At 39.1% G+C, this 16,495-nt stretch overlaps 1 protein-coding gene across 2 annotated transcripts in view; it reads right to left on the bottom strand.

The window, feature by feature from the left end:
• Nucleotides 1-7,400: 7,400 nt before the first annotated feature.
• Nucleotides 7,401-16,495, bottom strand: part of palm1b (paralemmin 1b) — a 50,992-nt gene continuing 41,897 nt past the window's right edge. For both annotated transcript variants that reach the window (XM_088354136.1, XM_088354137.1), the window contains exons 5-7: nt 14,219-14,334; nt 13,407-13,477; nt 7,401-11,953 (exon numbers count right to left, since the gene is read on the bottom strand). In XM_088354136.1, the coding sequence (XP_088210262.1) occupies nt 11,610-11,953; nt 13,407-13,477; nt 14,219-14,334 (531 nt within the window). In that variant the 3' untranslated portion in view covers nt 7,401-11,609. The remainder of the gene's footprint in view (nt 11,954-13,406; nt 13,478-14,218; nt 14,335-16,495) is intronic.

The raw sequence follows: 16,495 nt of genomic DNA, 5'->3' as shown, positions 1-16,495 counted from the left end.
TTGAGGTCATCAAAAAGGATGTTAACTTAAATATCTTTGTTATCATGGTTGTAGTTGTAATCAACGTAGATTGTTGTTCCAGTATTTGTCATAGTTTGTATGTATGTGCAAGTTCCTTGTGCCCACAAATCAGAAATAAAGTTATCATTATCCTATGAACAGGGTTGGGTAGGGTTACTCTAACTTGATTACTTTCAATTACTCTTGGATTACTCCAATACCAAATATGCTAATAAAAGACAAAATAAACTTAATATGAATTAAAATATGACTTACAACACGTGGTAAGCTTTCTCTCCTGGCTTTGATCTCTTTGATCTCCGGCAAAACTAACATAAAATGCGACAGAAACAAAATGAAAATAAATCCAAACAGCTTGCCAACATCATTTTTGCCCTTCCATGTATTCCGTTACTCCCCAAGCCTGCACAAAATTTAGTCTTTTTATTCATATTTAGTTTCTTTTGTCTCTTATTAGCATATTTGGTATCGGAGTAATCCAAAAGTAATTGAAAGTAATCAAGTTAAAGTAACCCTACCCAACCCTGCCTATGAATATACAGCATACCTGTCAATGTATACGCCTCCCTGCATTTCGATTGTTCTCAGCCCAGGGATGCTGCTGGAAAAGTGAATTTCCCTTCGGGGATGAATAAAGTATCTATCTATCTATCTATCTATTTCATACGTTTTTTGGTTGTATTTCTGTTATATTTTTGTAGTGTTAAATGTAAATGGTCTGCATTTATATAGCACTTTTCAAGTCACCAAAAAAATAACCTCTTAAAGTGCTTTACAATGTTCTTCACACATACCCATTCACACAGACAGACTCACACATTGATGGTCTGTGGTTGTATTTTTTAGTATTTCTGTAGTATGATTTTTGTAATATTTTTGTACCAAGGGTTTTTGTAGTATGTCTGTAGTATTCTTGTGTTTTTGCAGTATCCTCGTAGTATTTCTGCAGTCGTATTGAAGCAGTATTTCCGTAACGGGATTTTTGTAATATGTATGATGGTCCCAAGAGCCAAGAAGAGATCCGCAGGTTCGAGAGCGTTCTCCATTCGGACCCCGGTGCTGTGGAATGCTCTTCCCCCTGAGATTCGATATGCAACCTCAGTAAAAACGTTAAAATCTAAGCTTAAAATACACTTCTATTCTATAGCATATGAATAACCTATATTTTATGTTGACAATATCTGTGTATTATTTGCCCTCATGTAGGTTTTAGATCAGGGGATGGTGTCATAATAGTCTGTGGTTTGCAATAATCCGTGGTCTGTCACTCTTTGTGATTAAGGGCTATACAAATAAACTTGACTTGACTTGAATATTCTTGTAGTATTTTTGTAGGATTCTTGTGATATTCCTGTATTTCTTTCGCAGGGCAATCTCTACCCTAAATAAGTGTGAAAAACTGTGAAAATAAGTATCTCGCGACTTATTTGGGAATTTGTGTTCCTGCTAAATGTTGCTGCGGTAATTTTCATTACATTATTGTAACAATGCAATATTTGAAATTATTGCACTATTATTACAACTTGAGCCACTTTTAAAGCACTACATTGTAAATATTTTTGGACAATTTATCCTGGCAGTCTTTTATCTTATTTTCTCTTTAAAGTCTTTATTGCGTGTTTACCCGGGAGTAGTCTGTACAGCCCTTCTCGACATCTTGTGATTAAGGGCTATACAAGTAAACATGACTTGCATTGACTCATTGCATTCAATGTTTCACTGTTATCAATGACAATAAAGGCAGTTAAATCTAGTTTAATGTTCTAACTTTCTGAGAGAGTCATGTATTTCCAACTTAAAATGAGAGTGGCTATTGGAGTTTTTTTATGCTGTTATGGGGTCGCGGTTGACCCACACGCAGAAAGCTGGGCAAGGTACTCAAAAATATCGCATTTAATGACAAAACCATCAATGAAGTAACGATCAAACGCTCAAAATCAACAATAAAACTGTTTGAAGCAGTAAACACAAATCAAAACTCAGAAAGCAGGATGCACTTGAAAAAGTTAATGTTGGACCATAAATGTGGGGAAATGAAAATCATCCAACACTGAGTACTGTCCAAAATGTCCTTATGTAGGGTAAAGCTAATTAGTGACAAGTGTGGGGGTATTGGACACACTTGTTCCAATAATTAATCGATTAGGCGTCTTCTAGTGGATGGAGCCATGCCAGACCTTAACATATGCTCCCTTATTTTATGTTTATTTATTTTTGATTCAGTTGCACCCGTTCTTTGAAGTTCCTCCAAAAACGAAAACAGTCCTTACAATGTTATAACATAACATGACACACGTTTTTCCGATAAATTGCATGTGACGTGTCTTTTTTTTAACATTGTGGCATTTGGCCATTAAGTGAACAAACTCGAACTTTTTTCAAGTCATTGTCGTCTCCGGCCAGTGTGAAGCTGCTCTCCGTACAGAATCATGGGGAAATATCAAGTCAAATCCTGTTTTTTTTTTTTGTATTGCCCTTAATCACGAGGAATCTAAAAGGGCTGCAAAGACCACAGATTATTGCAAACCACAGACTTTTATTACACCATCCCCTGATCTAAAACTTACATCAGGGCAAGGAAAAACTCAAGAACCTCAACATGTGGAAAGAGAAGAAACCTTGAGAAGGGACCGCACTTGAGGTAATCCCCCTTCCAGGATGACCAGGCTGCAATGGATGTTGCAATAACAAAAAATACAAAGATATAGTCAACATGAAATGTAGGTCATTCATAAGCCATAGAATCGAAAAAAGTAAAAAGTTCACCCACTCAAAATTAGATGGATGAGATTGTCACCTTGCCCCAATCCCAATCTACAACAAAACAGACCCAATATTGGATAATTTCTTTATGCTGTGACAGTTTTATAGCCATCATTCGTTTAATATCAGGTTATAAACTAGAAATGCGTGGATGCTTGTGATGGTCTTTTACTCTCATCAGTGATGGTCTTTATACAAGTTTTTTTTGGTTTGGCGTTTTGGTTGGTGGGTGGCCCTCCCCTCACTCTTTTTAATATGTTGGCTCTTGACAATGCAGAAGCAGGAGTGGACTCACCTAGCAACATATCCATCCATCTATCCATTATCTACACCGCTTATCCTCAGTAGGGTCGCGGGGTTGCTGGAGCCCATCCCAGCTATCTTCGGGCAGTGGGCAGGGGACACCCTGAACCGGTTGCCAGCCAGTCGCAGGGCACGCAGGGACAGACAATTCGCTCGCTCATTCACACCTAGGGACAAATTTGACCAGCCAATTAACCTGACATGCATGTTTTTGGAATGTGGGATGAGACCGGAGTGCCCGGAGGAAACCCACGCAAGCACGGGGAGAACATGCAAACTCCGCACAGGAAGGTTAATAGCTGGATTTGAACCCATGACCTCAGAACTGTTCCGCAGATGTAGTTTTTACACCGTGATTAAATGCAGCCAAATGATACTCACAGCCAGCGCCCCCACCATTTCATAACTGATTTTAAATCTGCTTTACTTTCTCAATAAAATGGGAGGTGTGCCAAGGTTTAAATATAAAATAAAGCTTCTATTTTCTACATTTTTCTAACAAACGTATAACCCAAAATGAAATATATATAGAAATTATAGACCACATTTTTTGCATTTTGTCCTGCGGCTGGTTGGAATTGGTGGCTTTATGAGGCCAAGTTGTACTGCTGAAAACATTGTGGAAATTTAAGTTGCTGCTCCCTGATCATAGCTCTGCTGGAAAGCAGCTGGTGCTGAAACTGACCCAGCTCCAAAAAACATTGATTTCTAAGGTGAGAGTGTGTGCGTGTTTTTGGGCGAGTTACTTAGTTGTTCATGCACGCCATTTAGTGGTACGTTGAAAGAACTGCACTTTGCAATCAGATGATTCAAATCATATTTTGCGGGACTTGCTTTTTGAGGTTGAAAACATTTTCATCAACTCTTAATTTAACTTTGACGGGGTCATAGACCTTTTGGAAGTGAAATCTGCTTTCATGCTGATTTCTAGGTGCGTTTGAAACAGTTCTGAAATAACAAGCAACTAAAGTAGCCTTCAATAATCTTGTCTAAGTTAAATTAATAATTTTAAAAATATTACTTTTTAACGACGATGATTTTAATGAATATCAATATCTAAAACCTCACTTCTCTGGGATTTCTTACGAATCGCAATGTCACGCAGTGGCAAAAATCAAAACAGCAAACAAACAAAAAAAAACAACAATTCTCTTTTTCATAACGCATACTAAGGGTTAAAATAATATTCACAAGTAGAGGGGAATGTGAAAACCAAAGCTGCACATAATGCAAGACAACGCCATATGGTCATTCCTAAGCAGTACAGATTTACTGTACATGTGGAAGAAATTGTCTAAACTTCTTTGGAACATGAGAAGGAAGAGTTCTCCCCAAGTGGTAACTATAGACAGGACTCACAGCAAGTATGGTAGTCGGGATTTTACGCTTAAATACAGGCCCAATTTTCTCTTATTGATCAAATATTCTGATTGGCAGTGTGTTTGGTTCTATTTTTGATCAGTTTTTCTGGGTGTTATTTAGGGGCGGCAGTAGCTCAGGAGGTAGAGCGCTCGTCTTGGGATCAAGGGATCCCAGTTCGAATCCCGGCTTGTCCGTGTTACATGCCGAAGTGTCCTTGGGTAAGACACTGAACCCCTAAGACCCCCAATAAGCAGGTTAGCGCCTTACATGGCTGCACGGCCGCTATTGGGAAATGTGAAGCACATTGTAAAGCGCTTTGGGAAGTCATTGACTTGAAAAGCGCTATAGAAATGCAGATCATTTCATTTCATTTCATATTTATTTGATAAATGACTGATCAGTTGGTCCACAATTCGAAAAAAAAACAACCAAAAACAGGTATTTTTTTCATTTATTTTTGTGTAAAGTGTAAAAAATAATAATCAGAGCTTGAGGATAAGGTTTTAATTAAACCATGATTGTTTGGTTGGTTGGATCCCTAAACTACTAGGTTCGTAAGGGAACCATTTACTGTGGTGTGTCTTGGGCAAGTGCAGCCTGGTGGCGCTCATCTGTCTCCAGGCTAACATGTTTCCACCGGGACTCTCCAAAAACCAAATGATAGAATTATTAATGACCTCCTGGGCTCATATACTGTGCATACCTATATTTTTTGTTCTATGCGGTATATTTCAACATTGTAAAAGTAAAAATAAAAATAGGAAATGTTGAGTGATTAAATAGGAAACCACGGCATGATATACTTGGGAAAACCAACTTTTTATGGAATCGCGCACATGAACTATTAAGTTTTTTTAAAATTGATTTTTATTTTGGACGTGGATGGATGGTGTTATGAGTGCACTGCAGGAAAGAGGTCTAAATATAATGGAAGGTAGAGCTCTTGTTGGTGATAGAAAGGAGTGGAGAGGTGTTGTGAAAGGATAGTGGGATTGTGGACGTGTTCTTAAGGATGGGCTGGGCACCCGTATGATGCGGCAGGGGTAAACCAGTGAAAGCTGTCGGGCCCTGCTGTTGAACAAAAGAGTGTGTTGTGTCACCCTGACCCGAGTGACATGGCCGCTTTCTGGTGTCCTATTTCATCTGGAGGGACGAAAGCATGACCAACTTGGGTGCCGAGGTGCCTAACTTGTTTGGGTGTTTGGGCAGTTGGGTTGGCCATGGTCCAAAAATGTTTGTGTGTTTTTTTATGCTATTTCCCTTTCATTTTCTTTGCTATTCTATGTGTGTGTCTTGCTGTCGGTCACCCCTCTTGAGGGATATGACCAAGGTAGATAGATAGATTTTTATTTTTTTCTCAATTAATATCAACTTGACATTTTTGGGGCGTCCAGTCATTACACCTAAAAATTGGGTGACAATGAACCAAGTAAAACCAGGCCTAAGTTGTGGCACAGGTGCTTTAACAAGACTTTTGTGTATTTGAGATGCAAGCCTACTTATAATGGACTCTGTGTGGTTGATTTCATTGATTAATATAAATTCAGAGCACGTTGAATGATAATAGAAAGTAGTCCATCAAATTGTTAGAAGTGATCTTTAGGTGACATTGTGTAGAAATTCACCACTCTGGACTGTTGTACGGTACTTTAGAATGGTGCTGAGGCACGTGCCTTCAAAGAAGACACTCATTGGAGGCCTGAAGAATACCACTTTGTGAAATTTGGAAGCCTACTTCCATATTACACCCGGAACGGCTGAAAGGGGCATATAACTGAAGTTGGTGATAGTTGGTGTAAGTGGCTATCTTTGTTGGGTAGCAGAAGCTAATAAAAAAAGCCAGTAAAAGATCACAATAGCAAGGCAGAATTTGTCACATACTCGGACCCTGAATTGTGGAATTCAGCGACGTTCGCTGTCATGACTACCTGTGGAAAGCGATTGACACAAGCTTTATTTGCTCTGACCATCTTACAATAACTATCGCGGTTAGCAGGTTTCCAAAGCCTGCAGTCAAATGCCTAACATGGGTAGCCAGAGAAGCAGTGGAAAACAAGCGGAAGATGCCCTAATGATGGGACTCCACAACCATCTCATGCAGGGCTCAGCTGTGGAAGGTAAGTGGCAGTTCAGTGACAAAAGAACCAACAGGATAAGCTTCCTTCGCAAAATCATTCAGGCTTCCGTGGTTTTAAGACTGCAGCCAAACATGTCAGCTTCTTCCAAGGGCGTACCAAGTCGTGTAATATGACTACACATTGTTCAATCTAAAATAATTAAAAAAAAAATCTTGTTTATGAGCTTATACATGTGTTTTTGGTTGATATCTTAATCAGTAGTGTTTGATTTAAATAAATGAGGTGCGTTTAAACCACTAAGGGTTGCTAGTATATACAGTAATACAATCTGGGGCTTTAAACTAATGTGATTCAAATGACATACAGAGCGCCCATTTCAGTGTCAATCTTCATATAATCTCCAGGTGGACCTCATCTTATTGTGACCAGGGTTGGGTAGGGTTACTTTAACTTGATTACTTTCGGATTACTCCAATACCAAATATGCAAATAAAAGACAAAAGAAACTAAATATGAATAAAATTATGGTACTAAATTTTGTGCAGGCTTGGGGAGTAACGGAATACATGGAACGGCAAAAGTGATGTTGGCAAGCTGTTTGGATTTATTTTCATTTTGTTTCTGTCGCATTTTATGTTTGTTTTGCCGGAGATTAAAGAGATCAAAGCCAGGAGAGAAAGCTTACTACGTGTTGTGAGTCATAATTTTATTCATACTTAGTTTTTGTCTTTTTTTAGCATATTTGGTATTGGAGTAATCCAAAAGTAATTGAAAGTAATCAAGTTAAAGTAACCCTACCCAACCCTGATTGTGACAACTACAAAAACATCAATGATTGCACAATCGCAAGTCAATCACATCAATAAGAGAACATTGACAGTAGCAACAGATTTTATTTGGTTCATACCGACACAAAAAGCACTGCGCGTGAGCTGCATAAAGCCTGACTCCTCTTCTTCTCGCTTATGGGCCGAACCCCTGCTCGCTTTTACATTCACGTGGAAGGGTGAAAGCGCACACATCGAAACGGACTCAACAGTGACGAGACACTCCAAACAATTGCAAGGCTTCATGCAGTGCTACTAAGTGTTTACTGTCCGGGGGTGAAGGACAACTTCACTTTCCTCCCCTAGCAGTTGTGCAACTTACTTGTTCATAACAGTTGAAATAATACGAAAAGCTGTGACTTTCATGTACATATATTTATATATATGTATCTATATATATACCACATATAGTACAGACAGGAAGCATGTATGGAGTATATTGTGATTGAACGGTGGCTCGCGGGACTTTGGCTGGATTGACGTTGCACGGTTCGAGTGACTTAATTGATTTTTTTTCCCTCTGATTTTCGTTTTGGTAACATTTGCGTTTAAAAGTGTGCCATGAGCATGTTCTAATTTTGGGGGGAAACATTGCAGATCAAGTAAAATACAAAACATTTGTTCACTACAGAAGACAACTAGCTTCAAACTTAAGTCTCTAGGGCAGAGGTCTTAAACTTAATTTACTTGGCGTCCGCCCGGAGCTGGGGTCCGGGGGAGTTTGGGCCAAATCAGGTTTTCCACAAAAAAAGCTCAGATAAAAATATTCCATGGTTCTCAGTTAGCTTTTCTTTGAAATTGATACACAAAGTAAAATAAAAAATAAAAACATTGGGAATTAGTATGAAAATAAACGAATCAATCAGTTACAAATTAATCCAAAATTTGCATGGGCTACACTTAGATTACAGGGACAGTGTGTATTATTTGACCACTATGTTGCTGTATTGTGTAGTCCAACAGAAAGCAAGTGCTAAAAAGCACAAGAAAGAGCACAAACTACTACTAAACCGTACCATTGTGTTCCAAATGATTTTCTCAAGCCTTCCTTGTGTTTTTTAATTTTTTTGTCAGCTCCTTTGAGGTGAGGTTCATCCATCCATCCATTATCTTCCCCGGTTATCCTCAGTAGGGTCGCGGGGGTGCTGGAGCCCATCACAGCTGTCTTCGGGCAGTGGGCATGGGACACCCTGAACTGGTTGCCAGCCAGTTGCAGGGCACACAGAGACAGACAAACATTCATTCACTCATTCACACCTAGGGACAATTAGGACCGGCCAATTAACCCGACATGCATGTTTTTGGTAGGTGGGAGGAGACCGGAGTGCCTGGAGAAGACCCACGCAAGCACGGGGAGAACATGCAAACTCCACACTGGGAGGCTGCGGCAGCTGGACTTGAACCCTGAACCTCGGTACAATGGGGCTGCGCGATAACCACCCAGCGGCCGTGCCGCCGGTGAGGTTCATGTCATGTAAAATAAATGCAAATACCTTATTTTACAAGTATTTGAAAAAAAACACGTTTACATCGTATTCAATGTATTTTAGATTGTTTTTAATATATTGTTATTTAAATATATATTTTTTTCTACCACTATGAGCCGCTAGATAATCCACACTGTCCCTTTAAACTAACATTTTAAGGCAAGGGGCCTCAAAGTATCATCAATTGGCCCCCGGAGTTGGAGATCCTACCAAAACGTACAGTTGTCTTTACAATTTAAAAGGAAATGGGACTTTGCCTGATTTTTTGTCCACATGTTTACCGTAACTTGAAAAAAATATTAGAAGAGATGTTGAATGTTAACAGATTTCTGATTTTAAACCCAGCAATCTATTTATTTTTTGGGGGGTTTCACTGAAGGCCTCAAAACCGTACCTAGAATGTGAACATCAATGTGCTTGACAGGTGCCACTGGTGGCCTATTGTGAGAGGGATTAAGAATAACATTTTGTATTAAACAGTACATTGCAAAACTTATTCTCCAATCTTAACATTAAAATTGATATTCAAGTAGACACGGTTTCTGATAGAAAACCTATAAGTTTCAAGTTTTTTTTAACTTGTTTGTACAAGGCCACGGACAATTTTGAAATCGAAACACACAAGTTTTTAGTTTTTTATCCACTTCAACTTCCTTACTTTCAATTATTAGGAATGAAGAGTCCTTTTCATAATCATAATTAATGTTTTGATTTGTATAATCCTACTTGACGGAGTTCCTCGTCATTTGGTTGTGTCAGATACGTGCAACAATGTAAATATTCTGTACAAGGAAATTGTCATGGCCATCAAGCACTTGGACCTGCAGCGTAAATCCGACCCAAGTTAGTCAAAGAAGGTGCTGGTTAATGACACAAAGCTTACATGCAAGTTAATGGTGGTGGCCATGAGTGATTACACACAGAACGGCAAAAAGGAAATAACAAATAAATACACTGTATAAAACATAATTTCATATCAATATATTAAAATACTATTCAAAATAATATCTTGGACAATATTGCAATATGAAATCGGCTGATAAATAGTTAGCTAGGCCTACACAGAGATATATATTCCGAAGCATCTGTGTCTTGTTTGGACTGTGAATCAAATGTTTCTTTTTTTGTTTTTGTTTTTAGGTTTCCAGGTTTTCCCACCCTCCCCCTTAAGGGGGTAGTGGTACAATCCAGAGAGCTACACTACAAAAAAAAAAAACATTCTTACCTCATTGGCAGAAAATAATTTAAAGAACATATTCCTGTTTCGGACAATATATCTTGGTTCTCAAATAAGATAAAGAAAATGTGTCATTCAAATCAGCTTATTTGCTTATTTTGATGAATATTTCTTTTACATAGATTAGAAAAACACATAGTTCAATTAGGCAACTTGATGTACCAGGTACTAGATGATTTCACTTTTTAGAACTCGTTTGCTTCTATAGCTAGGCTTCCACAATAGCTATAGACGTCAGGTATCCATTCGAGCAAGGATAGCTTAAACAGTTATGTACGTCAAAGATCCAATTCAGCAAAGCTGCCTTTAAGGGCTATAGGTGTCAAAGATCAGTTTTAGCTAAGGTCTGTTTGACAGTAGACGTTAGGGAGACTGGAATTCTCTTATCTGAAGGCCCTGTTACTCCTTGCAAGTTCAAACTCCATTGATGTCTTCTCCCCTTATTTTAATTGCTACTAAAGTTTAAACCCGTCATGATTACTGATGTGACTGCTGTGCCCACTCATTTGGCGCCAACTGCCGCAGGTTCTGATTGGCTCCCTGTCACTATTTGAACCCTGTCATGTCAATCCCCTGTTGTCAGTCCGTCTGCAAATCTCCGTGTATACTAGGCTAACCTTTTTTGACCCTGACTCTCGCCTGTCCCGTTTTTGCCACCGTTTGTCCCCGGCTACGACCTGGATCCTGACCACGTCTGCACTCCCGTCCCGGCTTATGACCCCTCTTTGGTCCCGACTACGTCTACTCTCCTGTTCTGGCTTACGACCCGTTTCCGACCCTGATCACGTCTTGCTCTCCCAGTCCTAGCTACCGACCAGTTTTCCGCCCCTGACACCGCCATCGCTCGCTAGGGAAGATCCACGTCCGTGTTCGGATCACAATCAGAGTACGAGAGCGACTTGCTTCCCGCGTCCAGCGAACACCAGATCGTGGGTGCAGCCCTTCCTCTCTCTTTCAATAAAACTTGTGGTAAACGTCACGCAAGTGGGTCCTGTTTCCATTCTGGTCCTGACATAAAGCTAGATGTCAAAGATATATTTAATCAAGGCTGGCATTGAATGAGTTATATATAAAGCTTTACTAGAAAAATGCACTTAAAACAATTGTTTTGCCAATAAGGTAAGAGGTTTTTCTTTTTGCAGTACAACAGCTACTTCCTCCCTTTCCAACAATAACAACAAACAGTACAGTACACAGTCCTGTAAGCATAATCATAACAATAACAAAGATATATTGAATACCGTAGACAGAAAAATAGAAAAATATTAATAGAAATCAAAACGTCAAATACAAGTGAAAATTAGGCGGAGTACTTCAAAGTCTTTTTTGTTGTTGTTTGTTGGAGCTGGAGTTTGTTTTGGCTCTCGAAGGTGTAAGTTGGCATTGTACAGTCCTGACGCACGCAATCATCATTCGTAAATTCTGAACACACACGCACACCACCGAGCTGAAGTACACTTTTGCAAACACACACATGCATTGCCGCACAAGCCTTCGCATTCACACTCACGCATTCTCACATTTGCACAGCTCACATAACCACGCAGCACTTGCAGCTTTGTTTCTTATCCTTCTCCTGCGCACCTTCTGCTTTTTCTTTCTCTGCCATGCTCCCGTTAGGCGGGGCCTGGTCCTCGGGACCCCCGGTCCCCGGCTTGGCCTCGCCGTCCTCGATCACCACAAATTCGGCTTTCACGTTACCGTCTGCCCCGGCGGCCGCTGCACGGCCTTCCTGCTCCTCCTCGACTGTTTTGTAGCCCATGAAAACCAGCGTCACCGGGTTGTCGGCGCTGGCCTGCTCGGGACTGGGGCCCAAAAGTTTGGCCTCCATCCCGGCAATTTCTCTTTTGGGGGTCTGCGCCACGCCGTTCTCTCCTGAGGGGGGCAGCAGAAAAGGCAAGTCGGGCGGTAAGGGGTGGGGCAGGAAAACATGAATAAATAAATAGTCTGGATTTATATAGCGCTTTTAAAGTCACTGAAGACCTCTCAAAGATCTTTACAATGTGCTTCACACTACAGACAATCACTTTCCCTTGAACACTGCTAATTATTGTGAAGGTGAAACTGCTAAACTTTGCAGCAGTTTTTCAAGGCCTAGTCGTATACATTTAAAGTAACAAGAAGTCATCTACTAGATTATTTAATGCAGCCCCCTCAGAACACTTGAATACCACACAGACAGGTTCTTTGATGTTTTTGGGGGCATCTGTAGCAGCAAAATGGCCGACAATTATGTCAGCTCCCTTTAGTTGAGCCTCATGTTTTGTAAAATCGATACAAGTTTCTTGACAAGTATTTTTTTTAAATGCAAGTATTTTAGGATATGTATTTTTGCTTATTATACAAATCAATCTTGTTTCATCAGGGAATGGTGTAATAATAGAATGTAGTCTGTAATAATCTGTGGTTTCTGCAGCCCTTTGAGACTTCTTGTGATTAACAGCTATACAAATAAACACGATTTGACTAGACTTCATGAATGTGCAGTTCTTGTTTTTACCACTAGAAGACGCTCAATAATACTCAATGTCCTCTTAAAGCTTTTAAGCCATTTTAACTCTTGAGTTCACTTTAAAAGGATTATGACTGTATTGCTGGACATCCATATAAAAGTAGAAAGGTCAAAAATGTATTTTAAATTACATCACAGTCATTGGAAAAATGTAGGAAATATAATGCCATGTATTGAAAAAACAAAAATTATACAAAAAAAATAAATAAACTTAAAAAACACAAAATGATAACTACAAAGAGAAAACGCTCAGAAAACAGAGTTAAAAATCATTCTCATGTAATAAGTAAAAATTAAAAAGAAATCAGCAATTACAAACTAATGTCAAAAAAACTACAGGCCATACATAGTAGAAAAACTTGGACATAATAATTCATATAAATGAAATATTTAGTTTGGAAGTTTAAGTGAATTGGTAGTTGTGATCAGAAGAACTAACTACGGCCCGCAGATAGTAAAAACCTGCAAAAAATGATTCATATGAGTAAAGTATTTAAGAGAGAGGTATTCGTGGGTGGTTGTTGTGATCATAAGAAAAAGTATGTACTTATACAAATATACAATAGACACAAAATATACTATATTACGTAGCATCTTATAAAAAAAAAACAACAACAAAGATTTAAACTAATAAACCCCCAAAAATTTTATTTGGGAGTATTTTTTTTCAGTCAACTCTCAGCACTTCTATCTATAAAGTGGGTTGACTTTTGCAGCTTCTTCAGCGGTGGTCTTTAATAGCTTTTTGCTTTGTCCGCGTGATGTAGTTGCTATGGTTTCTGCCCTAATGGCTCATCGCTACAGCAACTGGCTTACCTCCATTTTCTTTAGTCACGCCCTTATTGGCTGGCACTCCCGTCTCCAGTTCTTCAATCTCTTGCTCCAGCCTATCTCACAACACAAACACAAATTTGTTGATTGTAATTCTTGATGTGCATATTTTCCTTGATTCCAATTTGGAAATATTATTTACTACAGGTGTACGAAAGGTTATTATTATTCCTGTAATGCTTCCCCTGAGAATGCAGCTGCATAATTATATCCAGATAGTGGGTAGTATAAAAGGGAACGTACAATCAAATCTCAATCTTGAGTTGTGCTTCCCTGTATATTCTCTCTCACTCCCTCTCTCTCGCTCGAACTTACCTTTTTTGGTCACTACTTGCAGGTGCTAATTTACTCCCCACAGCTGTTAACACTTGTCTCGATTTGTCTAGCTCCTTTAACTGTACTTAGTCCCCCTTGGGTCCGTGCTAGTTTGTTGTTTTCCATGTCACGTGCCAAGCACTCTTGTCTCAGTCTGGTTATTTCAGTCTACGAAAACCTTGACTGCTCTTCCAGATCTCGGGTACCTTGGTATTAACTCTTTGACTATTGGGTTTGCTGTTTGGAACAACAACACCTCAACCTGCCGCTTGGATTACAATTGTTGCCTCAATACCTGTCTTTCCGTTTACTGCACGCTATCCGAGTAAAAGATCTGCACCACCCCGAGTGGGTTCATGACAACATGGATGATAATCTTTGCCCATGTTAGTATTAGCTAGTCACAGATGCGTGTCCTTCACTTGGATCTGTTACAAAAAAAATTATACATTTTTTTTTTTTTTACAAATTCTAACACTTACCTGAGAATGACCTGTTCCAAGATTTTGGTCTTCACCTCCTCCTCCTGCAGACGCTTTTGCGTCTCCTCCTCGGCCGGAGCTCCATCTAATAACCAGCGCTCCCTCAGTGCTTTGGACTGTGGGGACAAAAGAGGATAACTTCGTTGAATATAATTTGAGATAAATCCTTAAAAACCCGACACCTTTAGTAGCAGTTTATAAGTGTATTCTGTTTTTAATATTGGACACCTGCAAATTGTATTGCATTGTATGCCAGTTTGTTATTTGGACTATTGTTGCACACTGTTGTTGGTTGTTTTGACTATTATGTACTGTTAACATCATTGTCACTATTGCCCAATCAAGTCATGTTTATTTGTATAGTCCTTAATCACAAGAAGTCTCAAAGGGCTGTACAGACTGTTATTGCACCATCCCCTTGATCTAAAACCTACATGAGGAAAAACTCAAAACTTTTAGATTCAGATTCAGATTCAGATTCGGATTCAGATCTACTTTATTGTCATTCTAGTACACGTGTATACAGAACGAAATGTCGATGCATCTGACCCCCACAGTTTCCTTGAATGTACAGATATAAATAATGTTGTATTGTATTTTGGCTACGTATAGTATTTTACCATAGTGCCGATAGTGCAAGAAGAGTAGCTAACCAGATGTGCAAAATGGGCAGTCAGGTTAACATGAGGAAATTAAGAAACCTTGACTCTGGGTGAAATTACATTTGCCAATCATGTTGCAGTTCTTCGATTACCACACTCTTTATGCTTTTATAACCTAGGAAATTTGATGAAAAGAAAGGGTTTAGTGAAGGGCTTATAAACAGGTTGGACTTTCTTATCTTAGGTTTTGGCTCTCTACCCTGTTCACCTTGCAAGTCATCCATCTTCTCTCCTTATTATAGGTGTCGACTAAACTTAACAGTTTAAAAGACAATATAGACCTTCCATTTTCTTTAAAATACAAAGGAAACCACCTCCCCAAATATGCATTAAACTAAAGGCTTGATTTTTACTACTTGAATCATTAAGAAATATACACTTTACGAGACATATTTCAGCTTACAAGCAATCTTAAAGGGACACTATTTGACCACAAAATTTTGCTGTATTGTGTAGTGCGACCAAGAACGAGCGCTAAAAGCAAAAGTAAGAATACAAACTGAGGAGACTCAAAGTGACTAAAGGGCACCATTTTTATTATTTTTTGGGGGACCAGCTTTTCACAAGGAGTTTGGTTTTGGGAGGTAGCCTCACAGCAAGATGGCGGAAATTCATGTCAGCTCCGTTTAGGTGAGATCATGTTATGTAAAATAAGTACCGTATTTTCCGCACTACAAGGCGCACATAAAATCAGATTTTTTTTTTTTTAAAGCTGACTATGCGCCTTATAATCCGGTGCGCCTAATATATGGATCAATATTGAATTACAAGGTCTCGCAACTTACGGTAAGCAGCCACCGACTCCATTTTTCGCGTAGAAGAAGAAGTGCGCTGTGCATACTGGGAAATATTAAACAACGGTTCTTTTTTATTTGTGCGTTTGTATAAAGACCCTGAAATGGCTCCTATTAAGAGACACGCTTACAACGCAGAGTTTAAACTCAAGGCGATCAGTCACGCAGTAGAACACGGGAATAGAGCAGCAGCGAGAGAGTTCAACATTAATGAATCGATGGCCAAGTAAGGAAGACTAAACAAAGTTTCCATGGCAATAAAGCGAGATGTCCACAGTTAGAGGACACACTTGAACAGTGGGTTGTTGAACAAAGAGCAGCAAGTGGAAGTGTCAGTACAATAACTATTCGAATGAAGGCAACAGCGCTGGCACGGGAACTTAACATTAAATAATTCAGAGGTGGTCCTACTTGGTGTGTGTTTACGTTTTACATTTTACAGTTATTATGTTATTGCTTTATTGTTATTGTTTTGCACTTGTTGTTTTTGCACATTACGAGTGTCACTAAAATGTTATGCCTTGCTGTTGTTCAAAGATGTTAAAGATGTGTCACAAAAATGCTTTACCTCAGAGAAAATAATAAAACGGCTGTTTATTCATTTTGGGAGTGAATGGAGTTGTGGAAAGCTGGTTTGTTATCTAGTAATAAAGTTTGACTGACCTATCTGACTGTTTTGTTGACATTCCCTTTAGCGCGGCACCATCTAATGGTTGCATAACGTAACTACATCCTCTACTGTAGCCAAGTCAAGTTAAGTCACATTTATTTATGACCAGGGGTCATCAGTAATTGATTTTTGGAAAAAAAATTAATATTTA

This window comes from Urocampus carinirostris, chromosome 15, assembly GCF_059441175.1.
Source record: "Urocampus carinirostris isolate Australia breed hairy pipefish chromosome 15, RoL_Ucar_1.0, whole genome shotgun sequence".
In the NCBI taxonomy this organism is placed as follows: Eukaryota; Metazoa; Chordata; class Actinopteri; order Syngnathiformes; family Syngnathidae; genus Urocampus; species Urocampus carinirostris.
The sequence above is the reverse complement of the archived record's forward strand: the minus strand, read 5'-3'. Positions and strand labels throughout refer to the sequence as shown.